This window comes from Pyrus communis, chromosome 10 (genome assembly GCF_041283825.1).
Source record: "Pyrus communis isolate YQ-2024b chromosome 10, ASM4128382v1, whole genome shotgun sequence".
NCBI classification, from domain to species: Eukaryota; Viridiplantae; Streptophyta; class Magnoliopsida; order Rosales; family Rosaceae; genus Pyrus; species Pyrus communis.
Window position 1 is genome coordinate 23,608,781 of NC_142574.1, and position 26,826 is coordinate 23,635,606.

The following is a 26,826-nucleotide window of genomic DNA, read 5'->3' on the forward strand; positions in this document are numbered from 1 at the left end:
GATCTTATCCCAAATATAATAAATACATATGCAAAAATAAACATTTCGAAGCTAATAAGTTTTATGAAAAACCTAAAACCAGCAAGTGGAAGAGGAAACCCTGTGGAAAAATCCACTCCAAGAACCCAAAACAAAAAGGAAATTGCTACAAGTGTGGCAAGTATGGCCATTACGCCAATGATTGTCGTGTTAAGAAAACAATCAGTCAGTTGAAGATCTCTGAGGAAGAGAAGCTTCAGTTAATCAGAGTCTTAGAGCTCAAGGACACATACCATAGTCAATCGGAAGATGATTTGGAATTATCCTATTCTGATAATAGTTCATCAACCAACCTTTCATCCCCCGACATCAAGCTAGGATGTACTGATGCTTGGTGTAGCAAAATCTCAGTGCTTAATAAGCAAGAAGAACAAGAAGATCTTCTTATAGAACTAATAAGTAAAGTCGATGACCCTGAACTAAAATCTTTTTATCTTAAGAAACTTAAGAAGTTAGTTTTTTCTGATGAATCCAGCATTAGCCAACCTCGACCAACTCCAAAAATCTCTCTTAGCACAACCTTGGAAAGGTTTAATAAGACTAAGAAAGAAATCACAATCAAAGATCTCCAACGAGAAGTTAATAAAATCAAAGACGAAATTAGGTTTTTAAAGTAAAAAAACCTAGAAATTCGTACACATCTCAGTAGAGTCTTCACTCAAACCCTTGTTGACAACCATGATGAAAGACAAAGCAGTTCTTCTTCAGATCATCATTCTGATGCTCATTTGAGCAAATCATCTTCAAAAGATTTAATCTTAGGTCTTTTAGACAAGATAAGAATCCAAAAATGGTATTCTAAAATCAAAATAATAATCGATGATTTTCGTATTGAAACCATTGCTTTGATAGATTCGGGCGCAGACTTCAATTGTATTCAAGAAGGGTTAATACCTACTAAATATTATTATAAGTCCAATGAAATACTTAGTGCTGCAAACCAATCACCTATGCAATTAAAATTTGAAATCCCAAAAGTGTATGTTTGTCAAAATGATATTTGTTTGAAAACCTCATTTGTTTTAATAAAAAATATTTCTGACCCAGTCATATTAGGTCTCCCTTTTATGGCACTCATATATCCTTTTAAGTTTCATCACAATAGGATTACCACCCACTTCTTAGGACAGAAAGTCACATTTGAGTATTGTAAGGAGACATATCTCAAAAAATTAAAACACTTACGGAAAAATAGCGTTTCGCGATACCTCAATTTAATTACTCATAAAACACAACAAATTAATTTCTTAAAGGAAGAAATTAATCACAAAAGAATTGAAGAACAACTAAAAAATAAGTCTTTGTTAGAAGCCATTAATACTTTTCAAATGAAACTTGTTAATGACATCTGTTCAGATATTCCCAACGCCTTTTGGCATAGGAAACAACACATCGTTAAGCTTCCTTATATCAAGGAGTTTAATGAATCCAAAATCTCAACCAAAGCCAGACCAATTCAAATGAGTCAAGAAGTTTTGGAATTCTGCAAAACAGAGATACAAGAGCTTCTTAATAAAGGAATTATCAGTAAAAGTAAGTCACCATGGTCATGCCCTGCATTTTATGTTCAAAAGAACACAGAGTTAGAAAGAGGTATCCCCCGATTAGTTATTAACTATAAACCTTTGAAAGAAGTTTTGGAATGGATTCGATATCCAATCCCCCAACAAAAGAGATTTACTAAAGAGACTTTCTCAAGCAGTTATATTTTCAAAATTTGATATGAAATCAGGTTTTTGGCAAATTCAAATCCATGAATCTGATAAATACAAAACAACTTTCGGACATTATGAATGGAATGTAATGCCTTTCGACCTTAAGAATGCCCCAAGTGAATTTCAAAATATTATGAATGAAATTTTTAATCAATATAGTCATTTTTCAATTATTTATATTGATGATGTGCTTATTTATTCAAAATCAACAGACTAACATTGGAAACATTTGCACATGTTTGCTATAATAATTAAGTCCAATGGATTAGTTGTATCTGCATCCAAGATTAAACTGTTTTAGACTAACATTAGGTTTTGAGGATATAATATCCATAAATCTACAATTCAGCATATTGATAGAGTCATTCAATTTGTTGATAAATTCCCATATCAGATTATTGATAAAACTCAATTACAACGTTTTTTAGGTTCTTTGAACTATGTATCTGAATTTATCCTCATCTTCCTCAGTAGTGTAAACCATTGTTTGATCGTCTCAAAGATAATCCTCCAACATGGTTTACCATTCATACTTCCATTGTTAAACATATTAAAACTCATGTTAAGACTTTGTCTTGTCTTGGCATTCCAACTCCCAACTCTTTTAAGGTAGTTGAAACCGATGCATCTGATATCAGTTATAGAGGTATCCTCAAGCAGCAAACTTCTTCCATGTCTCCTGAACAAATTGTTTGTTTCCATTCAGGAATACGAAATTCTGCACAAAGTAATTATAGTACTATTAAGAAAGCGATATTATCTATTGTATTATTCATTAGCAAATTCCAAGATGATTTATTAAATCAAAAATTTCTAATCCGTGTTGATTGCAAATCTGAAAAACATGTTTTACAAAAAGATGTTCAAAACATTGCATCCAAACAGATTTTTGCACGGTGGCAAGCCATACTAAGTATTTTTTATTTTGATGTTGAATACATTAAAGGTAGCCACAATTGCATTCCTGATTTCTTAACAAGAGAATTTCTGCAGGGGAAGAATGACAGGAAACAGCAGTAGCCAGAGAAGGCTTCTAGCCACTCTTCCACCTCCACCACCAGTAAAACATGAATTTATTCCCGATTCCTCATCGGCCTTAGCCATCACCAACAAATTCACTCCATTTGGATCCACTATAGGGAATTTCCGACCAAATTACCAAACGGCTTTAACCAGTTCATATGATCCATATTCATCCATGCCAACCTCATCATCATCCAAACCACCCAGCTCTGCTAAAACATCCCTATATGTCAAGAAAAACCCAATGGAATACCAATTTTGCATCCCTCATCACATTGACAAAAAACAACCCCCAGAAAAAATAGCCAAAATTATTTTCCCTCCAAATTCCCATCATCTCCCAGCTGAACATCCTTTAAATATTATCGGGCCATTCTCTCTGAAACTGAAAGTATTGCTATTAAGCCCATTTACAATACCACCCATGAACGCAAAATACTCTACCATTCTCTTCATATTGGTAGATTTCTTACCGAACAAGATTGGGGAATCCCCCTTTATCAAACCAAACAAATCCATACCCAACATGCTCTCATCCCAAACAACCATTATAATTATTTTGATTACATTCAAGCCTGGACTAATATATTTCTTCATCAAACAGCTGATTTCAGCCATTCACGGTTTGTAACCTTTGACAGAAATTTCAGGCTAGTCTTTCAAGCATGGTTTTCCAATTGGTGGTCAGTCCATGGCCCAACAGTCAGCCTACTACCTGAAGAACTCATGCAGGTTTTATCATCTGGTTTCCAGCAAAGATTTGACAGAAGTCGGTTCGATGGCAATTACCCTTCTATCATTGTTCATGGCCAAATACAAGGTCCCCTGGATCTTCAGATGGAACTACGAAGCCGAAACAGGCCAAATCTACAGGTCCCAGTGGGTCAAATGGTGGGACAAATTCGACTGTAAAAAATTATCAGTTTAGTCTCATCGGAATTCCCCATTGTTCCTGTCCCAATGGTGCCTCCACCAGCTCAGAAGGCATTGCCAGAAATCCCAAAAAACATCTAATCCTTATCAGACAGTAGTCCTTCATCCTCCCTTAAGGGCAAAACTAAGTCATTCAAATCATCCAAGTCTACAAGTTCGAAGAAAATAGAGAAATCCTCGCAACTTCAAGATTTGGCAGATAAGCTTATGGTAGAAGCAGCCTTGCTACTCAAAGAGGAAGAAGAAGCAAACTCAGACTCATCAGATGCTTCATCTCAACTCATCAAGTGGTCCGATTATCAAGATTCTCAAGATCCATTTGAATTTTGAATTTTTCAAAATGTAATAATTTGTAATCATTTCAAGGGTTTACCCATGTAAATTGCACAGTCTCAGCCATGTGATCAACAGTAGCAGCAATCATTCCGACAAGGAACTATTCATCAGCAGTAGCAGCAGACAAATCACTATTCATGAATAGTAAAATCATTTCGAAGATAGACGCGTGAATACACAGTGAAAGTTTTCATCATTCGCCAGCTTTAATAGCTAGCAGCACATGCAAGCGGGAATCCCGGCTCAATTATCTCAACCTCAATCATTCTTCTCAGCAGTATAAAAGAAGAGCTCATTTTCCGAGCAAAGGGACTTTAGTCGCCAAAAGCTAGAACTTCTCTTGAAATATAAGTGATTTAGCTCCATCCCAACACCAAATATCAAACATTTGTATTTTAATTTTCAATCAAGGATGCCTGCGAGCACCATCTGTTTTCTAATCAATCGTTAGTAGATGAAATTGTAAGTTGGTTTCCAATTTGAAATAAAATTTATTTTCAACTTATATCCTTGCATCATTAATTTAAATTCATTATTTTCATTATGAAAAATATTTTCATCACCACTGATTTTAATTGGCATTTATGTTTATCCCCCAGTCAATTTATTGAGTATCTCAAGTTCAAGGTAAATACCGATTAATCATTTGTCCAATTCTTCTTATTTGTTTATCATAACTTGTATCATGGCATATTTAGCCCAGAAGTTTATGAACCTCATCTTCTTCTTTTTCCATCTAACATCTCTGATGATAATTGTGATGGTGATTGTCTATTTCATAATCATATATAGCTTCTCCCCCATTTGGTGTGTGTGTGTGTGTGTGTATATATATATATTTATATTAGACTTTCGGCCTACACGTGCAGACTAGGTGTACAACCTAGTATGGTGGATCATATGTGTGAGGAGGAAATAACATTATGGGTCATATGTGTGAAGGATGGAGGTTTATAATATTTTTATATCTTGAGAAAAGCAGAACATCTAGTTTGAACGAGAACGAAAAAGGAAACAAACTAAGTGTGCAGACAAAATGGGATAGAGATCTGTAAAATAAATACGTATAAGTGTTAGTCAACTTTTGTCGGTCCTTGTTCATAAATCCTCGTTTGTAAATCTTACGAAAGTGTCATTGCCAATCCTCATTCAAAATCCTTGTTCGTAATATGAAGGTGTCAATTCTCGTTTGTAATCATACGAAGGTGTCAGTTCTCGTTCGTAAATCATGTATCAGCCCTCATTCATAAATCCTCATTCGTACATCATACAAAGGTGTTAGTTCTCGTTCGTAAATCATGTGTCAGACCTCGTTCGTAAATCCTCGTTCGCAAATCATACAAGGTGTCAGTCCGCTTTCGTGGGAAGGTGAAGCCCTCATTCATAAATTATGCGAAGATGTTAGTTGATTTTCGTAAAAGTATGCAAAGGAGTCTGTTGGCTTTCACAAGTTACGCGATAGTCGACTTTCATATATTATGGTTTAGGTGTCAATAAATTGTGCATCAGTCCATGTTTGTAAATTTTGCAGAGATGTCTATTGACACTCGTAAATTATGCGAAGATAAGACAGGGCAAAGAAAGCTAGTAGAGCATCCGTAAGTTAGGCGAACAAAACGAGGGCTTTGGTGGATTAACCTTCAGTAAATTTATCCTTAGAAAAAGTAACTTTCACAAATTTGGCCTTAGCAAGAAGTGCTTAGAGTTAGAGTTTCAGCTTGGCTTAAAGAGTATAGTTTCAAGGCCTCATGCGATCGAAAAACTCAGTTTTTCCCTATTTTACATGCGTAAAAAAAGGAAAAGGGGGGCATTGTGGGAGGATAAAATCCGGTTTCGATTCATGGGCCAATACCAATCACCCAGAGGTGGTGTTGTGCAAGATAAACTGTGAGGAAAGCACATAAGGAATATATAGATACACGTATCTAGATAACTGCCTCCACTATGGAGGACCATTAAGGAAGTGGGAAAGGAAGTAACTGCCTACACTAAGGAGGACCATTGAGGAAGTGGGAAAGGAAGACATGACGTGGTACTTGTTCCCGAAGCATGTAGTCATATTACGAAGGAACACTAAGAAAGTGCGAGAGGAAGAGAGGTTGTGGTACTTGTTCTCTAAGCATGCAATCCTATAAATATGGAGAAGGGCCAAAGAACAAGGTACGCCATCAGAACCTGAGAAAAACCAGAGAATAGAAAATCGATCGACTGACTTGAGCGTCGGAGTATCTCTTGCAGGTACACCACCCAGACAAGCTACAGGGAAGGACTATTTGGGGCCGCCTCTAACGAAGGATTCGGCGAACGCGAGGATTGCGGTCAACAAATCTGAGAAGGTATTTCTTCCCATAAGAAATTTTGCTCCAACAAAGTTCCTCTCGTCTTTTATCATCCATAGCAAGAAATTTTTAATGAGGAATATGCAGGTACTTGAACAATTTGGGAAAACTGGATAAAACTACTCTAAACTTACTAGAAAAGACCTGCTTGAATTTACAATGGAAGTGGTTTGGCTAAAAATGGAGCCTTAACCTTGACAACAAGAAATATCAGCTACACAAGATGCTAATTTTACAGCCTTATCAATAAATTTGAACTTGAAAATTCCTGCCAGTTCTCCAAACAAACAATGGGGAAAATCGGACCTAACAGAGGAAAAAGAAGGCCGATGGAAAATTGTGCGCTTATGAGATGATAACGCCATGTCCTAGTATAGACCTTTTTTTGGTTTTTCCTTCCAAGAGTTTTGGCTGGTACCTGTACATGAAATCATTTTGATTTTTCATGACTGTGGGTGACTGAAGGAATGCAATTGATTTCTTCACTTTTGCACCGAAATGCTCGGCTGATGTATCAATACTTCTGCCTTCCAAATTTCAAATGTACCTGACAAAAGGAATGCATGAATGGTAAAGCAAATGTTGGAAAACACATTAAGCAGCCGAAAAAGGGAGGGAAACTTGAACAGAGCAAAAGCACATTTTAGTCCTTGGATAACATACGTACCGTGTAATTTTCCATTTGAAGTTAGGGAACAGACTGATTTCTGAAAGCTGCGCCAATTTTTCGCAGTTCTCGCAGCTCCTGAGCTATCTCTTGAACGAACTGTAGCCCTTCCTGTCCATTTTGAAGAGAGTAAAGCATGTGCTCAAGAAAATCATGATCAGTCTCGAGCGCCTCCAACCTGTCATTAAGGTCTGACATTTCGTTTTCCAGAACATCCAATTCAGAATCTTTTGTGTCTTCACAGTCTAAACTCTCGCAATGAATTGGTCCCTCTTGTGGAGCAGCACTTCCGTTAGATATATGTAAATCGTTTGGCATCTGCACAACTTCCTCTTCAATCTGACCATTTAATAAAAGCCTAAATTTTTTAGGCGTCTGTACTTGATTTGGTTCATCATCTGTATGCTTTCTAGAATGCCCACCATTAGGCATGTTGATGGAAGCCCCATTACAGGAAATTTCGGAAAGCTTCCTCTCCAAGCTCTTCAGACAATTTGAAATGTACAATTTTTCATCTTCAAACTCCAAAAGTGTTGTCTCAGAAAAAAGGCGTTCATTGCTAGCTTTAGGTACCTCGGTAACTGTTGAGTTACCAGTAGCTTCGACATCACTTTTTACTCTGGGAACAACAGCTTCAGGTACCAAGGTACTCTCCACTGTGTCAATCTTACCCTTCAAATCATAACTTTTTACCGGCATTGGCATACTGTCCATTGTCGATTCATCTACGATATTGAACTTAGAAAATTCTAGCTCTGCTTCCAAGTCCTGTATTTCTTTCTCCTTTTCAACCAGGAGATTGTTGGCTTTTTCGAGTGCATCTACATCAAACTCGGCCTGCTCTTCCATCATTCTTAAATACTGAAGGGCCTCCATATGGACTGCAGCTTTCTCTTCCTGTAGCTTTGTGATCATGGCCATTGCCTGATTTGCAGCAATTTCAGCGGCATTCCTTTCTTCGTCTAATTCCCTGAACAACTCCTTTATGCACTTTCTATAATAATCAACCTGTCGTTTTAACCGATCAACAATACTTTCACCTTCAATTTCACTGACATATCCTTCATCCAGAGATTCAAGACCAGATTCTACTGACCATGATGTTTTAAGCCCAGGATTTGGATTAGAATTGGAAGCATCAGTTACCTGTTTTTCATCACCACCACCACATACCCCTGAAATTGTATTATTTGATGATGAATTACTCTTCCGAGCATAAGACTTTGAAGCATCAGGTACTGGCTTTTCGCCACCAACACCACGTGCCTCTGAAATTGTGCCATTCAATGATAAATTACTCTCCTGAGCAGAAGATTTGGAAGCAACACTAATCGGCTTTTCATCACCAACACCATGTACCCCTGAAATTGTACTATTGGATGATAAATTACTCTCCTGAGCAGACGATTTGGAAGCCTCAGTTACCGGATTTTCATCACCAACACCAAGTACCCCTGAAACAGTATTATTTGATGATAAATTTCTCCCCTGAGCTGAAGAATTTTGTGAGTCCGCTGGTTTCACTTCCCCATCAACTCTATCAGGTACCTTCACTGTAGGTTGTTCTTTAATAGAATTGGATGTATCTCCTTCCTCATCAATGCCTGCTGACTCAGACACAGCATTTACATTAATATGATTTGGCTTCGTAAGAGGTTGGTCATTGATGATAAGATCAGTTTTAGTAGGTGCTCCATCTGTTGCACTTAAAGACTTCAAAAGTTCATCATCCTTACTGATGGGTGCATCTCCAAAGTCGCTTGTCCCAGTAAAACCTGTTCAATAATTTCAAAAAAGATCAACGTAATAAGTCAAAGGTCATACAACTCATATTAACTGGAATCTGAAAAGCGGAAAGTTGAGCTTACTAGTTTCAACAACATTAAATGGAGGGATATCATCCAGTGAAATAAGCTCAGGGAATGCATAAGGGATGGAATTCTGACTCACTTGCTGCCAGTTAAGCTCACCCAAGCCATTCTTTGAAGCAACATTCGAGCCTAAGAATTTTATATCAGACCTTGTGCTACCATCTGGCTGCACACTTGGATCAGAAAGTATAGGCTTGTGGTCGGTGGTAACGTTGCTCTGCTTTGCTGGATTCAAACCATTTAGCGGTGCTTTGAATGGTTTTTCTGAAGTATATTGAACTACTAAAGCTTCCTTCTTATGCTCCCGATTTCCAATGATTATGCTGCTACCACCGTCTTCATCAGAAAATGGAATCTCAGAATCGGTATCAGAACTAATCTTCAACTCAGTGTATCCTACATGAGACAAGGGATCCCAGCCAAGTTTTCCAGCACGACGAGCGGATTCAGTATCAGAATTAATCCTCAACTCAGAGTATCCTACATGTGGCAAGGGATCCCAGCCAAATTTTCCAGGACGAAGAGTGGAGTCAGTATCAGAACTAATCCTCAACTTGCGTCCTCTATGTGGCAAGGGATCCCAGCCATGTTTTCCAGGACAACGAGTAGTTACTGATCCAGAAATTTTATCCCTGGTCTTCTTTGAACCATCCCTGCCAGGTATACGACTACGGCTTGAAAAGCGTGGCAAAGGAATATTAGGTTTGGAAGCAGATGATTTTTGTTGTAGTCCTCGAGCATTTTCTCTAGGTCTATAAGGCCTACTGCAACAAGAGCATGGCCTTACACCCACAGAACTATGAACAAACTTTCTGTTCTGCATGGACCTCCTAAAACCGGAACTTCCAATATCAGAATCCGACTTGCCAGCCAAAAACATGTGCTTTCCGGGGTTTGACTTGCCCTTTTTGGCATATGACACGATGCAATCTTCACACATTCCATTGCCATCGTGCTTACCATGAGTTTGACAAGACAACCATGACGAGAACTCAGATATGTGGTTGCTGCAAAGTAGATCCTGATAAAGTTGAGGTTTTGGTTTTTCACTGCCTATAACATGTTCCAACCTGGAGCAAAAGATGCAAGGCTTTTGCAAATTGCAATATTCTGCAAATTTAGTCAGCAGATAGGATAACAGTCCGTCGACAAGCAGAAGAAAGATCAAAACCCATTCACATGCTGCAGATGTTAGAATGTTTACAAACCCCTCTAAGTTCTTCTGCACACGTACAGATGAATTTCCCTTTGCTGCCATCTGCCTACCAATTGCTCTACAATCTCATGACCTTCCAGTTACAAAAACTCGAGGAGATCACCGGTCGATCAAAGTAATAGCTGCTCCTATCCACCCAAATCAGAACTAAGCATCCCATCTTCAATCACCACCCCAAGCAAAGAAACAAATGAAGCAATTAGGAACATTCAAATAAAAATAATTGAATCACAGAACTGCAGTTAAGCTAGAAACTATACCAGATGAAATTAAAAACATTAAATAAACTCAATGCATACAGATGTGAGTTAGGCAGTGTGTCCGCACTATAGCACCCGAGTTCAAATCCCCCTCCCCGAAAACCAGAGTACTTCAGAATACCGCATTGTACGAAAATAAATAAACAAATAAACCATACCTAATTGTGCATCACCAACCATGACAGAAGCTAGCTACTAACAAGAAGTACCAGAAGACAATCAAACATTAAACTCTAACCATCCCAACTGTTCTTAATAATGACAAATCAACAACCAACGATATACCTTAAATAAAACGAAACGAAACTCACCTAACCTAATTCATGTGAGAAACCCAGATAGAGTTCAAGAACACCAATTCTGTGTGAATAAAAAACAAAGCAACAAACTTTTCTGCAAATTCTAATGCTTCAAGCATATGGAAGATTACCCAGCATATTAATTTTCTATAAAATTATGGAATTTCAAACAAAACGAACAACAAAAAAAGGATCACGAAAAGGGCATCATCCAATCCATCACAACGTGCATTGCGATTTCAGAAAACAAATTAATCCCAGATTAGTGTTAATCTAAACAGAAATAAATTTTACATCTTTTATGCATTTCTCGGGTTTAATTAACACATGAAAAATGAAATGGGAAAAAAAAAAAAGATAAACAAAAAAAGGAAAGGGAAACAGAAATAGAGAATGTGGGTGGTACCTGGAAAATGGAGCTTGATGGAGGATCAAAAGGTGACAGAGGAAGAAATGCAACTATGGAATAAAAAACATTTTGGAAAAAATGGAAGAGGAAATTGAAAAGTTTGGGGGAATTACGAGCAGGTCCTCCGTTGCGTGGGAAAGTCATAGACCGTTGAAACCAACCGATTGAAGATTACTTTGGATGCCAATAAAAGCGAAGCTCCAAGCTTTAGCTGGCTCATGAATTAACACGTAATAAAACCATAGAACGTGTCAATTTGAAAAATGCTTCTAATAGGTTGTTTTTCTTTTTCTTTTTTATTTTTTATTTTTTATTTTTTACATAAACGATATTGGGAGTTGCAGTTAATAATTTGGCGTCGAATTTGTTAGTTTAAAACTTTTCACTAACGAGTAAAGAAGTACCAAACTATAATGTTAAGTCTAATGTTTACAAAAAGTTTAAAGTATGAATGTGACAATAATATAAACGAGTTAACTAGAACAAGATGCATTATCACCCCAAATTATCGCCAACCGACAAAGCTGAGAGTATAAGGAGGGGACTTGAACCTTGACAAGGCTATGCTCTACCATTAAGTTAGAGCATCCCCAATGAGGGGCTCTATAGGATAACAAATGTAACCCAACAATTCATAGCTAGGAAGATCAATGCTTAAGAACACAGAAAAGCAGGAATTCGAAGAAGAAGAACTAAGAGAGAGAAAGAAGTTTGTAAGGTAGAGAGAGAACGCACTGATTGTATTGAAATGAATGATGAAATGTGTTTACAAAGCTTTTATATGCTAGCTATTTCTTAATGACTAAGCAACCCTCATTATACACTAACATATTCTAACTAATTACAACCAACTAAAACCATTTCCAACTATATAAGCTGACATGGCAACACCCATTGTAGTACTGCTGAGGTTGAATAAGTGAGACTGTAGTTGATAGTACCTTGCATATATCTTAGGATTATTTTGACCAGATCAGAGTGCACATCAGTAGGATTGTTCATATATTGACAAGCAACATTAACAGCATATGCCAAATTAGGTCTTGTAAATGTGAGGTATTGCAAAACTCCTACCAAACTCCTACATAATGTAGGATCAGATAAAGGTATCCCTTCTAAATCAAGAAACTGAGTATGAGGTCTACACGATGTATTCACAGACTTGCAACTGTCCATACTTTCCTTGTGCAGCAAGTCTTTAGCATAGTTAGACTGACTAAGAAAAATATCCCCATTTGCTTTGTATTTAACCTCCAGTCCCAAGAAATATGACAGTTTGCCCATATCCTTGAGATCAAACACATCCCTTAACTCTTGAATAATTGTTTGAACCTTCTCAGGACTAGAACCAGTTAGGATTATATCATCAACATAAAGTAATAATGCAATAACATCAACTCCATCATATTTCACAAATAGACCGGTATCAGATTGAGAAACTATGAACCCCATTGTAGGTAAATAGCCAGTGAACTTAGCATTCCATGCTCAAGGTGCATGTTTTAAACCATAGAGAGACTTTATCAATTTGTAGACATGATTTGGATGCTGAGAATCAATAAACCCTTGTGGTTGTTTCATGTAAACCTCTTCTTCTAAGTCACTATGCAAGAATGCATTTTTAATATCAAGATGTCTCAATTCCCATTTGTGTTGTGCTGCAAGTGCAATGATTAGTCTCACAGTGGTCTGCCTAACCATAGCACTGAAGGTCTTCAAATAATCCAAACCATGCTCTTGAGAATACCCCTGAGCAACCAATCGTGCCTTGTATCTTGAAATCGAGCCATCTGGGTACTTCTTTAGTTGTAGACCCACTTACTTTCAATAACTGCTCTGTGACTAGGTAGAGGTACTAAAATCCAAGTACCTTGACTTCTGAATGCATCATACTCCTTTTGCATTGCATTCTGCCAGTTTTTATTTGTTGCAGCACTTCAAAATGATGTTGGCTCAGCACTTCAAAATGATGTTGGCTCAGCAAGATCATGAATCTTAGCCATTAAAGAAAAGGCATTTTAACAAGTATCTGTATCATTCAATCTCAAAGTAGACAATTCTGGCCAAAATGCAATATAACTAGAGTAATCTTTTCTAACCTGGTTTGCATCCTATGAGTATTAGTACCACAATGTGAGTTGTTACCAATTTCAGAGGTATCAAAAGGAAATCACCTCCAATTGTGCAGGGTGAAGGATAGGTAACACAGAGGCTATATTTGGAGATGGGATAGTTGTTTCAAATTGTTGAGATAATGTAGTACAATCAAATTCAGAACTTGAGTCTTGTAGTTGTGACTGTAACATTGGAGTGATAGACTCAGAATTCAAAAACTGCACTTCATTACTAGAGGACAAATTCACAGTATCTGGCACTGAGAAGCAGTTCTAGGATGTATTGGGAGAACAAATGTTGCTGATTAGTGGTTATTTGTAGCTTCATGAGTGTATGATATAACCTGAGACTTCTGCAATTTCTCTAAGAACTGATCTTTTGAAATTCCAGAACTTGATTTGCAAGGAAACAAATCTTCATTGTATATGACATGTCTAGAAATGATAAATTTTCTAGTCTGAGGATGATAATAGATAACACCTTTATATCCATTTGCATATCCAAGAAAAATACATAACATAACTCTTGGTTGTAACTTGTTGTCATTATAAGGTCTGACATATGGATATACTACACTACCAAACACCTTCAATCCTTGCAATGGAAAAACAACACCAAATAGCATCTGATAAGAGGATTGCAAATTCATAGTCTTACATGGTTAATTTAAAAAAAATAGTCTTACATGGTATTCTGTTAATTAAAAAAAATACAAAATGAACACATACATGAAACCACAAATCTTGAGATAAACCAGCAGCAATCATGAGTGTTATAGTTGTCTCCACAATATGCCTATGTTTCCTCTTAGCAATTCCATTTTGCTGAGGGGTATGAGGATAAGCAACTTTATAAATTATGTCTTTGTGTTCTAGAAAATTCTGAAATCTTTTACTCATGTATTCTTCTCCTTCATCTGTTTGAATGCAAATAATACCAACATTAAATTGAGTACACACAAAACTGTAGAACTTGAGGAAAACATCAAACACTTTTGATTTAGTAACCAATGGGAATATCCAAACATATCTAGAGGATTTGTCCACAAAGCTGACATAATATCTGAATCCTTCAATGAATTTAGTAGGTGAAGGACCCCAAAGGTCAGAATGAATCTTTTGAAAAAGAAATAAACATTTGTCTTTCTTATCTAGAAAAGGTAATCTAGTCATTTTTCTTGAAATACAATATGAACACATATGTTGTGCATCATCAACAGTACTAACTATCTGAGATTGCTTTAACACTGTAGACAAGACTTCATTGCTTGGATGTCCACATCTCTAATGCCAAATCACATGCTTCACTTCCTGACCAATTAACCCAGTTGACTTGATCTTTGACTTCACTGCAGCATTTGTAATCAGTTTGGTAGGAATCTTAAACAACTCTCCATCATTGCTCATTCCTTGGTGGATCACAGCCTTAGTTACCATGTCCTGCACAAAGAAATTATGCTCATCACATATGAACCAATAAAAGTTATCTTTACATAGCTATTTAACAGATAACAAACTGACTGCAATAGTAGGAACATGTAACACATTTCTCAAAATTAAAGAATGAGGTAATGTGTGTAATTTTGCAGATCCAATGTGATGAATTGGCAAACCTTCCCCATTGCCAATTGTAATTTGATCAGTACCCTCATAAGTAGCAACTTGCTGAAGAGCATTCACATTTGCAGTCATGTGATGTGATGCACTCGTATCAACAATCCAAGAGTCATTTGGCAAGAAAGTTGGCTGAGCTTGAGCTTGCATTGCAATTAAAGATGCAGATAGTATATTGCCATGATAAGCAAAATTGTTCCTATGATAATAGTCTAATGCACTATGATCCTTCTTCCCATATATCTAGCATTCAATTACTGGACCACTTGAACTAGCATTTATAGACCTTTTCCAACAATTTGAAGCAGTATAACCCCTTTAAGAATAAATCTAACACTCTGGGACAATGTTTGACCTTGTTTCAGTATTACCAGACCAAGAATTCCAATTTCCATTATTCTTCCTGTTACCAGAAGATTGACCTCTGCCATTACTTGTGTTATTTCCACTTTGTGAAGGTCTGAAACCACCATTTCCATTGCTGTTGTTGGACCTGAAAGGCATTGGACCATTATTTTGATTTGAGAACTGCCTTTGAGCACCAATATTTCCCACAAATCCATATGCATTTGGAAACTCAAAATATCCTGAGAATGAAGGTGGTGAAACATTAAATTGAGTTCCAGAAACTGAGGATACATCAGTGGCATATTAGAAGGAAATGGCATAGAAAGTGATGGAAATGACAGAACCATTTGAAGCAGTGCCAAGTGATGAACCAGAAGATTGCATTCCAAATGATGAAGATCCATTTAGCATCTGAGTTAAAATACCACCAGTTGTACAAGGAACTCCCCCCCTCCCCCAAGAATTGCTAGTAGATCCCTGAGATGAACCTTGTGATGATCCTTGCATATATAATCCAGGGAGATTATGAGACAAACTATTCATGACAGATTCAGCTTCTCTTTCAACACATAACAACTGTTCATGAAACTCTCTCAATGTGATAGGTGTATCTCTAGTAAGAATCACAATTTTGATAGTAGAATACTTTCTAGGTAAACCAGATAAGGTAACCAAGATAAAGTCATTATCGAAAACAACTTCACCAGTTGTGAGTAGTTGGTCTTTGATATTCTTTAGCTTTGACAAGAATTGATCTATTGAATCTCCTCCTTTTTGCAGAGTTTGAAATTCAGTTTTCAGAGTATTTACTCTAGCTTTAGACACTGATGCATACCAATCTTGTATACTAGACCAAGTTTCATGTGCAGTTCTGCAACCAAGAACATGCTCAATTGCTTCATCAGACAAAGTGGCAAGAAGTAGACTTAATAAAGTCATATCAACATATTCCCACTCCAAGAAAGTTTATGTGATTTCTATAGTGACCCCACAATCTGTATGAATGACATACTTTGTAGGACACATAACAGATCCATCAAAATGATCAAACAACTTATACCCTTTCAAGACTTGAAATGCCCACTTAGAAACATTTCTATCATATAGCTTGATTGTCAACATTCCCAAAACTCCTTTAATTTTCACACCAGGAACTGTCATTTTTCACAAATCAAAGTATTGCACATAAATGATTGCAAATAACAACCAAGAATTGCAGAAAAACCTTCAAGAATGGCTTCGTGCCTCAACAATTATAACAGATAATGGCTTCGTGCCTCCACAAATTCAACAAAATGATGGCTTCGTGCCTCAGCAAAGATAGTAAAAAAGATGGCTTCGTGCCCCAAGAAACATAGCACAAACAAATCATGACTACGAATCAAAACAAGTCACCTGAGATCGACATAGTTGTTGATGGAAAATGCCCAGACGAAAAATACCCAAATTCAGAGCTTCAAATCTTGATTCTTGATAGATAGAACTTCAACACAAACTCATCAAAATCTCATACTCCGATACAAAATTTATGAGCCCAAAAACATTCACAGAACCACAGCGGATCGACGACTCTTGATACCATGATAACAGATGTAACCCAACAATTCATAGCAAGGAAGATCAATGCCTAAGAACACATAAAAGAAGGAATTCGAAGAAGAAGAACTAAGAGAGAAAAAAGTTTGTAAGGTAGAGAGAGAATGCACTGATTGTATTGAAATGAATGATGAAATGTGTTTACAAAGCTTTTATATGCTAGCTATTTCTTAATGACTAAGCAACCATCCTTATCTATTAACAGATTCTAACCAACAAATTCTAACTAATTACAATCAACTGCAAACCATTCCCAACTATATAAGTTGACATGGCAGCAACTATTGTAGTATTGCCATGTGTCTTCATTCATCACTATATGGGGCTAGAAAAGTGGTGGATATAGCTAAATTTAGAGTTCCGAGGATTCTTTGGGGCTCTAAAAAAGAACCTCTCCCAATAAGGGGCTATATATCTTTTGGGCTCTATATGAGCATATATTTTATTTTTGTAGTAATTTGATTATGCGGTAAATTTATTTTTGTCTTAACTATTCTTCACTTGATTTTTGGAGTGTTATCTTAAATTTTAATCTATGCAATTTTTAACCTAAAAAATTCAAATTCTGACAAAGTTAGATTTCATCACTTATGCACTGTTGTAGGCTCTCTTGTCTCAATCTCATAACAACCATTGGGTTTGTTTCTATGAAAACAGACAAGATAAAATTTCATTTCATAACAACCATTGGATTTGATTATTTTATCTCAATCTCATCCGTTGGTTTATTTCTTTGATTGACACATTCTCCGAAACCAAACAAGATTTGCATTTCATAACAACCATTGGATTTTATTACCTTATCACAATTTAGTTATGTTATTTGCTTAATATTTTCGGTTTAGGTCTCTAAATTACCAATGTTAAATTTCATCACTGTTTAATGAATTTTTCAATCTAGAAAATTAAACACAAAGCACAACATTTTTTTTCTAATCAATCACACAAAAAATAGTCATTGTTTGTATATGTTTTCTTAATCAAACAAACGGTTGAAAATAAACCCTTAAAACCCTAAAGGATTGAAAAATAACCCTTAAGATTGTGTTTTGGAATTAAAAATAGGGCTCACCTATTTCTAAACTAAAAAAACCAAGAAAAAAGAAAAAACCCAAGATTGAACCCTCAATTTGGTGTGGATCCCCCAACTTTTTAGGACTAGATGTAACCCAACTTTTTGCTATTTAAGGATTGAAGTTGCCAACCGATGTCTCAAAAAGAAATTTTTCATTGCGAAAAAACCAAACAAGCCCAACACCACATGTAGGTCCCAAAGCCCCATATTAGTCTAGCTGTTTTGTAGTCCAAAGCCCGCACTCCGAAGAGTAAACTAAAGAGTTAAACTCAGAATTGGAAGGGGCCGCGCGAACGCAGGCCCCCACTGGCACAAATTATGACGTTGGCTCTCCCACGTTGGGGAGACCATAGGCGGGCACCCCTCCTGAGTGCAATGGAGGTCACCAACCCAGGCCATGGGCCTTCTTGATCACCCATTGACCCCGTCCAGGTAAGTATGGACAACGTTCCCTCCCCCTCCCCTTTTCTACTCTTCTTTCTCTCCGCACTCCCCTTCCCTCCGTCGATGTGGGACTCAATCATTCCATCATCCAACAACCGACTCGAACTCTAAATTCTAAAACCCCCTCAAAACACAAAACACACACTCTCAGTCTATCATTTGCTGAAGAAGCTTGGAATTGATGAAGGGACTGCTCAAGTCCTTCACTGTAAGTCTTCTGCTTTGTGGGCATTTCCAAAGTCGTCTGCTTTATTTTGTTTTGAAGTTTGTTGAAGGAGCTGATTGTGCTGTGTGATTGAATGAATTGTGTGTGTATGCATAGAGGGTTGGAGTAGGTGTTAGGGGTTATAGCGCGGCGAGGAAGGACCTTCGGATTGAGGGGGTTAAGCATGCCATAGCTGTTGCTTCTGGTAAAGGCGGTGTCGGCAAGTCCACCACTGCAGGTACCATTGTTTCTTCACATTTTTCGAGTTTTTACCAATATGGTTTTCGTTTAAGTGTTAATATCTAAAAATGGTTGAACGTTGTGGAGTTTTTGAGTATTTTAGGTTTCTGGGTTATGCGAAAATTATGTAAAGAGGCATCCTTTTTGTGATTACAGTGGTCTCCAGTAGGGTAAGTTTTCGGATTGTGGTGAGCTGAAGACTACGTTCCTGATCTTCTTTGATTATTTTCAGCTGTTTTGGTTAATTTTGTCATTAAAAGTTGAAGAAAACAATGGATTTTTTACCTTATTGGGTGCTGGAGTTGTGAGGTAGTTATAAGCGATTCCAATTTTGGATGGTAGAATAGACATCAAAGTTCAGGATTTACCATCTCACTGATTTCGCATTTTGAATATTTTAGTGTTGCAAATGAAATCTAATCTAATGATGTTCAAAATGGTGACTTTCTGATTGCTTATTCAAAACAACATATGCATAATGGTGGGAATTGCAGTTAATCTGGCTGTTGCACTTGCTAACAAGTGTCAAATGAAGGTTGGCTTGCTTGATGCTGATATATACGGACCAAATGTTCCTATAATGATGAAGCTTGATAGAAAGCCAGAAGTGACTGAAGGTATATGTTAAGTTAATTTTCTGCAGATTTCACTTAAGAGATGTAGAATTTATTTGGTTAATTGTAAGATTTGTTCTAAACAGAGATGAACTGGTAACTAAACTTTCCAATCAGTTTGAGTGTTTCAATTCCTGTACGAGTCTTTGCACTTCACATTTTAAGCAATATTACCTCTTCATTTTGCTAAACAGTCCTTCAGAAGCAATACGAGAATTTAGGTTTTCAAATTTTGTGATCAAACACGATATAAGGTATTAACTTCTGTGTGTCATTTCATAGTCAAGTCCACTTGTGGACTCTGCAGAAGACAAGTCATATAAACAAGTATCCCTTTACATTCGTCACACAGACACACTAGATAATGACTTCATGATTCTGCATCTTCTTTTACATCTTGTAGCATCTCTATTGTGAAGGCAACCTATAGTAACTCAGACATGTACAAACACCAGACGTATACTCTCCTTACTATTTACTGATTCCATAATGCTAGACTGGAGAATATTAACATTATGGTTATCTTCTACCAGATAAAAAAATGATTCCAATCGAGAGCTATGGAGTCAAGTGTATGTCAATGGGACTTCTTGTGGATAAGGATGCTCCGCTTGTTTGGAGAGGTCCCATGGTATAACTTTGATGTTATAAGTTTTATTGCTTATTTGTTTATTTAATTTCATGTTCCTTGCATAGTTTGATTGATGGCGCTAACTACTAACAGTTAGTGCTGGTATGCAGACTACATCATTACCTTTTAAGAGATTTCATTTCCAACTACTGATATAATTGTCCTCATAATCATGAAAGAATGCAAATTAGTTAACTGAAGTGAGGTTCCTATTGAAATTTAACCAAGCTGGTACTTTTCTTGTGTTTGTGTGCATGTGGACGAGTCTTCATAGATAAACATATATATCACTTATTTATTAATTGTTAAATATTTGGTTGCTATGAGATTGAAATTATTGTGCTGGGGTTTAAGAAATTTTGTTATTATTGAGAGAAAGTAACAAAGCACCCAAAAGTAATAGAAAATTTGAAAAAAATTAGAAAGGCCTGGGTAAAGATAGCATCAACATCACTAATTCAAGTCGGATAGCATCAACATCGCTTGTGCTAAGAATACTGTGCTGTTTCCATTCATATTTTCTCATGATTTTTTTGTTTAATTCTTGCAGGTATCTAGCGCTCTTGAAAAAATGACTAGGGGCGCTGACTGGGGAAATCTTGATATTCTTGTGGTAGATATGCCTCCTGGCACTGGTGATGCTCATATAACTGTATCCCAAAGGCTGCAATTATCAGGTAGTTGAAGAACATAACCACAAAATGCTTTGTATTTACGTTCAAATTTCCCGCATTTGGTTTGGGCAGTATCTTCTTTGATAGCTGAGGTTCGTATCTCATGCCTCAGAATCTTGTGCAATCTTCGATCTATGTTAAATGCATTTAGCAAACTCTCAAAGTACCACAATCGTTTCTCCCACCTTCAGCTTCTAAATGTCCTGTAATGTTTCAGCATGAGCATGGTTGTTCAAATTGGTCTAATCATTAAAACTGGAGGACTGATTAGGTTCATTCATGAAACTGTACAATAGGCACAACTGGTAGATTTCATATAAGAAGGAATTTATATGTAAAACATAATGCTAGTATATTTATAGATATTAAATATCAAAATTAAAATTTTCTGGTTTCTGAAGACATGCAGATTAGTGCCCCTAGACCCCCTCCCCCAGAACATCCGAGTAATATTCCAGTTTTACCTTTCCATTAACTTGGTTTCACAACCATCATTTGGTTTTCCATAACTATTACTGGTTTGTTGGTAGGTGCATTGATTGTTTCAACGCCTCAAGATGTAGCATTAATGGATGCCCGTAGAGGAATTAACATGTTCTCTAAAGTCGAAGTTCCTGTATGATTTTGTTATTCTTCAGAACCCAGATCATCTTTGGATATGTTTGCATTGGCATTGTAAGTTGTGGAGATCATCAGTGACATAATTGTTAAGATAATTAAATTTGAATTGCTGTTGTAGATTTTGGGAATTGTAGAGAACATGAGCTATTTTAAGTGTCCGCACTGTGCTGAATGTTCCTTCATTTTCGGGGAAGGAGGATCTCGTAAGACAGCAACTGAGATGGATTTGGAATTTGTTGGCGAGGTATGATTAGTTAGTTTCATCTGTTTCATAGTTTACTGTAATATCCGTAAATTCCTTTCAGGTTGCATCAGTTTGGGTCTCGATTCTTATCTTTTATCTCCTTCCTCTCCATCTCTCTTCTCTTTCACGCTGAGTCATTTATTTTCATTAGAGTAGGAGGGTAGAAATTTTAGATCTCCATAGTATTGAGACTCCTCTTGTCACTTTCTATAATCTCTGCTGAAGGCATTATGTTTTGCTGCAAACCAGATTTCTGTTCTTGCAAAGATAACATGAATGCCAATCTGCATAACAAACATACCTCATGTTAGTTTAATGGAACCTGTATTCGATATAATTTATGACTGCCGTGGTGTGTCGCGCACACGCCATTTGAAGGAGCTTTCATGACCTCTTTTGTTTTCGTTTTTTCTCCATTTGATCCTATATTTATACAAAATTCACATAATTGGATTTTCTTTTTATGTACTCCAATAAGCTGAGATGAGTTGCACCTATGTTAATTAATCTTTCTTGATCAAAGTGCTTAATGTTTCAGATACCGTTAGAAGTGGGGATCAGAAAAGGCTCCGACAATGGCGTCCCAATAGTAATATCAGCTCCTGATTCTGACGTCTCGAAAGCATATGTTGATGTGGCTCGGAAAGTTGTAGAAAGACTGTCGAAGGAAGAACAATCCCGTCCACAGATATCCCTCTGATTCTGTGTTGTCCAATTCAGCAAATGAATGGAGTCTCTGCTGTACTTTCTGCACTAATGGCAGATTCCCTTGTTCATGCCTTTGTAATCTTTCCTCAGCATTGTCATAGCGTACTATTAGTACGTCGGACGAGTACCGCGGCAGTATAAAGTCGAAACAAAAAAACAAATTATCAGAAAACTTTTTATACTATCGGCTTATAATTTATTAGAACATATTCTGATCATCTGAAACTTGTAGTGAGCAGAGATATTGGAAATTCAAGTTTTGAAGCATTTTCCATCTCTTAACATCATTGAAGGAAGAAACATTTCAGTGTACTCGGAATTCAAGCTGGTATATTAGCGCGTGCCATAAGAGAGAAGGGATACTAAAATGTATAACATCTCTATACTTGTATTATTACATTTGATATACGGGCCTGTATTTTGAGCTACTGTATGAGGAGCAAGTAGGGGTATCCAGTTTTTGACTAGTGTCTCCAACCCATCATTTTCATGATGATGGAATAAGTTTCATTTTCTCAGATGAATGGGAGAGTTCAATTCAAAGGAACATGTAGAAGAATATGCATCTTCCACATGGACCTCTAATAGTGGCACCTATATTTTTCTAAACCACTACTATTAGGAAAGGGATCATATCCGAATTCCTTGCACCAAATCCAATAAGTTCGGGAATCCAGACTATTGAAATTTGATTAAACAAGGAGCCCTTTTAAAAGTTATAATAACTGTAGCCATTAAATTAAATTTCAAGGATCCGGATTCCGAACTTTAATAGATTTGGTGAAAAAGATCCCGTGGATCCTTTCCAAAATAAAGCTAGAAGAACAAGTCAAACCCACTTGACTGCATCCAAATCATTTTCAATGTTTCCGCCATTTTTCCACCATCTCTCAGTTCTTCGCTTCCCCATCCACTCATAATCTCTCTCTCTCTCTCTCTCTCTGAATGCATCACTGCACCGTAACCCTGAAACCCCCACCTCCACACCATGTATCCTCCTCTCGCTCCCACCTGATATTTCCCCCCAGCCCTAGGCTGACCAAATCCCAATCCCACCCCATCTTCACGCCAATTTACATTCGTGCTCATTCCGTCTCCAACCGCACCGCCAGAGGGCTCGATGTCTCCGTCTCCAAACACTCCCCAAACGCCAGCGCCCCAAATGGCTCCCTACACGATTGGAAGCCGAAGAACGTCGGCGTTAAAGACGTAGATGTCGCCACTCTCGGCAATCTCTGCGTGGATATCGTGCTCAATGTGCCCAAATTGCCACCGCCCGATGTCCACGACCGCAAATCTTACATGGACCGGTTGTCCGCCTCGCCACCGGATAAGGTTTGCTTCTCTCGCAGCCTCTGACTATGCCCAAAAAAATCGTTCTGTAATTTAATTTCTTGAATTCTGTGCATTTTCTTTACAATTTTGGACCCATTTGATATTTTGCTTTAGAAGTGAAGTAAAAGAGTTGAATTTGTGACAGAGACTGCTAATTTCATCTCTCTAGCGCAATTTGGAGTATTTTATTTGTTGGGATTCTTTAATTTCAGGTTGCTTTGTGATCAAGTTCATAACTTTCGACCCATTACAATGGTTATGGCTTTTGCTTCTTAATACTTTCGTTTCGTCGTAATTTGAGTTTTTAGTTTTTCCTTTTGTTGATGTTGTTTTGCATTGTGTACTTAATCTTATATGATATGCATGTCTGCCGATAAGTTTTCCGAATTTGATTATATGGTTTGAAATGTAGCAATACTGGGAAGCTGGTGGAAACTGCAATATGGCCATAGCAGCTGCAAGATTAGGACTTAAGTGCATCGCAATTGGGCACGTGGGTAACGAAGTATATGGACAGTTCCTTTTAGATGTCCTTCAAGATGAAGGAATTAGCATGGTTGGAGTGAGTGACAACAATACCAATGTTGACAGTTCAAGTGCAACGTATGAAACACTTTTATGCTGGGTACTCGTCGATCCATTGCAAAGACATGGTTTTTGCAGGTAAATGTTTTCCACTTTTTGCTTTTCTTTTAGTAATTCCATCTTCTTTGCAAAGAACGGCAATTTGAATCGACCTGGTTTGTTTATCAGCCGAGCTGATTTCAGTAAGGAGCCTGCATTCAGTTGGATGAGCAAATTATCTGGACAAGTAAAGACAGCTATTAAACAGTCAAAGATTCTGTTCTGCAATGGTTATGGCTTTGATGAGCTCTCTCCTGGTGTAATAGCTGCAGCTGTAGAGTATGCCGTTGACGTTGGTACAGCAATTTTCTTTGACCCTGGACCACGTGGAAAAAGCCTTTCTGCTGGTACAACAGATGAACGAGAAGCACTTAACCTGTTGTTGAGGATGAGTGACGTTCTTCTCCTAACGTCTGATGAGGTTTGATGTATTGTTAACCACGATTCATCTTTTTTCTAGTTTATTCCATCTATTAATGTGCAAAGTTTTCCTTTTGTCTTGCTGCTTGCAACCGTCTAATACATTTTGATGATATTAATGATTTCCAGGCTGAGTCATTGACGAGCATTAAACACCCAATATTAGCAGGGCAGGAGCTGCTCAAGCAAGGGGTGCACACAAAATGGGTGATTGTCAAAATGGGTCCAAGGGGTTCAATTCTAATAACTAGGTCAAGTATTTCTTTCGCACCAGCTTTTGAGGTATCATTTTCTAACTTTACATTTTCTTATGACATTGTCGTGAACTTGTAGCTTACTTGTTTTATGAAATCATACTGGTACATATTTATTAATTCTTGCTAGATTTTTTTGTTCTACATCTAACTTTGGATCAAATTCAGTACATCTTGCTTCTTGTTTGCCATCATGCACACCATTTCATGCCAAAATCAAATTTGTTAAATAGTTTTAAGAACAACATTGGACAAAAAAAAAGCTATCAAAAGTGTTATACATGCTCGAGATATGTCTGTTTGCTCTGTGTGCTTGTGCTTGTGTATGTTTGTTGTAGCTTGAACCTTCCTACAAATAAGAGTATTAGGTAGATCATATCTTTTGGCCAGAAGTAATTCTGCATTATAGAAGTAGTTTCATATTCTGCTGTATCCTGTTTGAATTCAATTCCAGCTTTCTTTATTGGCTGATACACCAATGAAACCTTAGTTGTCATGCTGAAATGTAACAGGTAAATGTCATAGATACTGTTGGATGTGGAGATAGTTTCGTGGCTGCGATTGCATATGGTTTTATCCACAACATGCCGATGGTTAACACATTAGCAATTGCAAATGCAGTAGGTGCTGCAACCGCCACAGGTTCTGGTGCTGGTAGGAATGTGGCAACCTTGGAGAAAGTAATAGAACTTATAAGGGCATCTAATCTCAAGGAGGATGACAAATTTTGGAATGAGTTAATTGTTGAAAATTTGGGTGTCGAGGAAATTACATCGCTTTCAAATTTGGTCATCAATGGAAGTGATAACCGGTTAAATTGTGTATCCTTGCAGAAGGTGGTATCCGAATTGCTTCCTAAGCTCAAATCTGCACAGTTAGAAAGAAAAGTGTCTTTTTGATAGATCATAACAACGGTAGGTTTTTAGCAATTGGAGTTATGTGATTCTCTGGGTTTAATTACACCCTTGGGGTTCTTCTTCTATGAAATTGAGTACTTTCGGGGAAAACATCAGTTTTGAGCAGGAGTCGGTAAGCTTGCATAGCTTGAAGTTCATCTTGGATTTAGTGAAATATTGTAGGTGACGGTATCGATTTGGTTCTTCTAATATATGCTGTGGCAATTGGCATGATATCGCTTTGCTTTCCAGCTTTCTGCAAGCATATTTTTTACTCTCCTGCGCGAAGATGTTTCATTCTTTGCACCTTTTCAACATATTGTTCGGGAAGCAATTTAACACGCTCTTGCACTTTCTTGTGTGTTTTTGGCCCTTGGATTGAATGAATCAAAAGGGAATCAGGAGACAAAATAAACACGAGTATGCAGAAGGGAAAAAAGGGTGTGGCGATTTCATTTCCCAATTGTTATTGATGAGGCATCTTATTGGTGCTTTTTAGCCTGATATGTGGTGTAAACAAAGAAAAAGTGAATCTTACATGTTATGGTTTTTCTGAAATTGCAAAATTTTTTGGCAGTTGGAAGGCAATTCTAGAGATTGATTGTCACTTTTGCTCTTCTTTATTCATGCCACTTCTTCACCATGTCTTTTTATGCATATCCTTTTTAAACGAGAAAAATCAGACCAAATTAATTACGGAAAGTGATTTTTGCACTCCCTTTTATACTTTATGTACTTCCCCTCTTTTGTTCTAACGATTCAGTAGAATGGAAAAACATAATTGAGGAGATGGGTGCATAACGTAAAAGATGACTGCGAAAATCACTCTTCATAAATAACTTTACCCCTCCCCTCGGTTTTTAAGTGGCAATGCTATAAGCCTACGACCACAAACACATACTATATAAGATTTAGCATGGCCAATTGAACAAGACATATAAAAGTTTGACTAGTTGGACAAGGCACTCTGCCAGACGTTTTTAACTCGAACTAGAATTGTCGTTCTTGTCTCAAATGAAATGAGTTGAACACATATTTATATTGATCAATTCACTAAACTCA

At 37.2% G+C, this 26,826-nt stretch overlaps 4 protein-coding genes and 1 non-coding gene across 8 annotated transcripts; 2 read left to right on the top strand and 3 right to left on the bottom strand.

The window, feature by feature from the left end:
* Positions 1–6,495: 6,495 nt before the first annotated feature.
* Positions 6,496–11,265, bottom strand: LOC137727346 (putative myosin-binding protein 4). Of its 2 annotated transcripts, none has more exons than XM_088677262.1 (4): positions 11,105–11,265; positions 8,921–10,299; positions 7,053–8,827; positions 6,496–6,932 (listed from the first exon to the last, which is right to left on the bottom strand). In XM_088677262.1, the coding sequence occupies exons 2-3, from the start codon at positions 10,179–10,181 to the stop codon at positions 7,074–7,076; spliced, it is 3,015 nt and encodes a 1,004-aa protein (XP_088533388.1). In that variant the 5' UTR covers positions 10,182–10,299; positions 11,105–11,265; the 3' UTR covers positions 6,496–6,932; positions 7,053–7,073. The 2 variants fall into 2 exon arrangements, with proteins under 2 accessions (XP_088533388.1, XP_088533389.1); XM_088677263.1 differs by lacking the exon at positions 11,105–11,265 and adding an exon at positions 10,439–10,994.
* A 3,096-nt stretch (positions 11,266–14,361) lies between these two features.
* Positions 14,362–16,990, bottom strand: LOC148693752 (uncharacterized). Of its 2 annotated transcripts, none has more exons than XM_088677380.1 (3): positions 16,579–16,990; positions 15,528–16,460; positions 14,362–15,422 (listed from the first exon to the last, which is right to left on the bottom strand). In XM_088677380.1, the coding sequence occupies exons 2-3, from the start codon at positions 16,120–16,122 to the stop codon at positions 15,166–15,168; spliced, it is 852 nt and encodes a 283-aa protein (XP_088533506.1). In that variant the 5' UTR covers positions 16,123–16,460; positions 16,579–16,990; the 3' UTR covers positions 14,362–15,165. The 2 variants fall into 2 exon arrangements, with proteins under 2 accessions (XP_088533506.1, XP_088533507.1); XM_088677381.1 differs by having other exon boundaries at positions 15,528–15,683; positions 16,579–16,983.
* Positions 16,991–18,132: 1,142 nt separating this feature from the next.
* Positions 18,133–18,294, bottom strand: LOC137730358 (U1 spliceosomal RNA). Its single transcript, XR_011068122.1, has one exon. It is a non-coding gene; the product is annotated as a U1 spliceosomal RNA (small nuclear RNA).
* Positions 18,293–22,509, top strand: LOC137729907 (iron-sulfur protein required for NADH dehydrogenase, mitochondrial-like). Of its 2 annotated transcripts, none has more exons than XM_068468959.2 (8): positions 18,293–18,506; positions 18,621–18,741; positions 19,238–19,360; positions 19,891–19,988; positions 20,539–20,665; positions 21,193–21,278; positions 21,402–21,527; positions 22,066–22,509. In XM_068468959.2, the coding sequence occupies exons 1-8, from the start codon at positions 18,480–18,482 to the stop codon at positions 22,225–22,227; spliced, it is 870 nt and encodes a 289-aa protein (XP_068325060.2). In that variant the 5' UTR covers positions 18,293–18,479; the 3' UTR covers positions 22,228–22,509. The 2 variants fall into 2 exon arrangements, with proteins under 2 accessions (XP_068325060.2, XP_088533814.1); XM_088677688.1 differs by having other exon boundaries at positions 18,343–18,506; positions 22,051–22,453.
* Positions 22,510–22,775: 266 nt separating this feature from the next.
* On the top strand, positions 22,776–25,998 carry LOC137729524 (fructokinase-1). The gene is made up of 5 exons (XM_068468496.2): positions 22,776–23,570; positions 23,983–24,233; positions 24,324–24,615; positions 24,744–24,896; positions 25,381–25,998. Exons 1-5 carry the CDS (start codon positions 23,181–23,183, stop codon positions 25,765–25,767), a joined length of 1,473 nt encoding a protein of 490 aa, XP_068324597.2. The 5' UTR covers positions 22,776–23,180; the 3' UTR covers positions 25,768–25,998.
* The last annotated feature ends 828 nt before the right edge of the window (positions 25,999–26,826 follow it).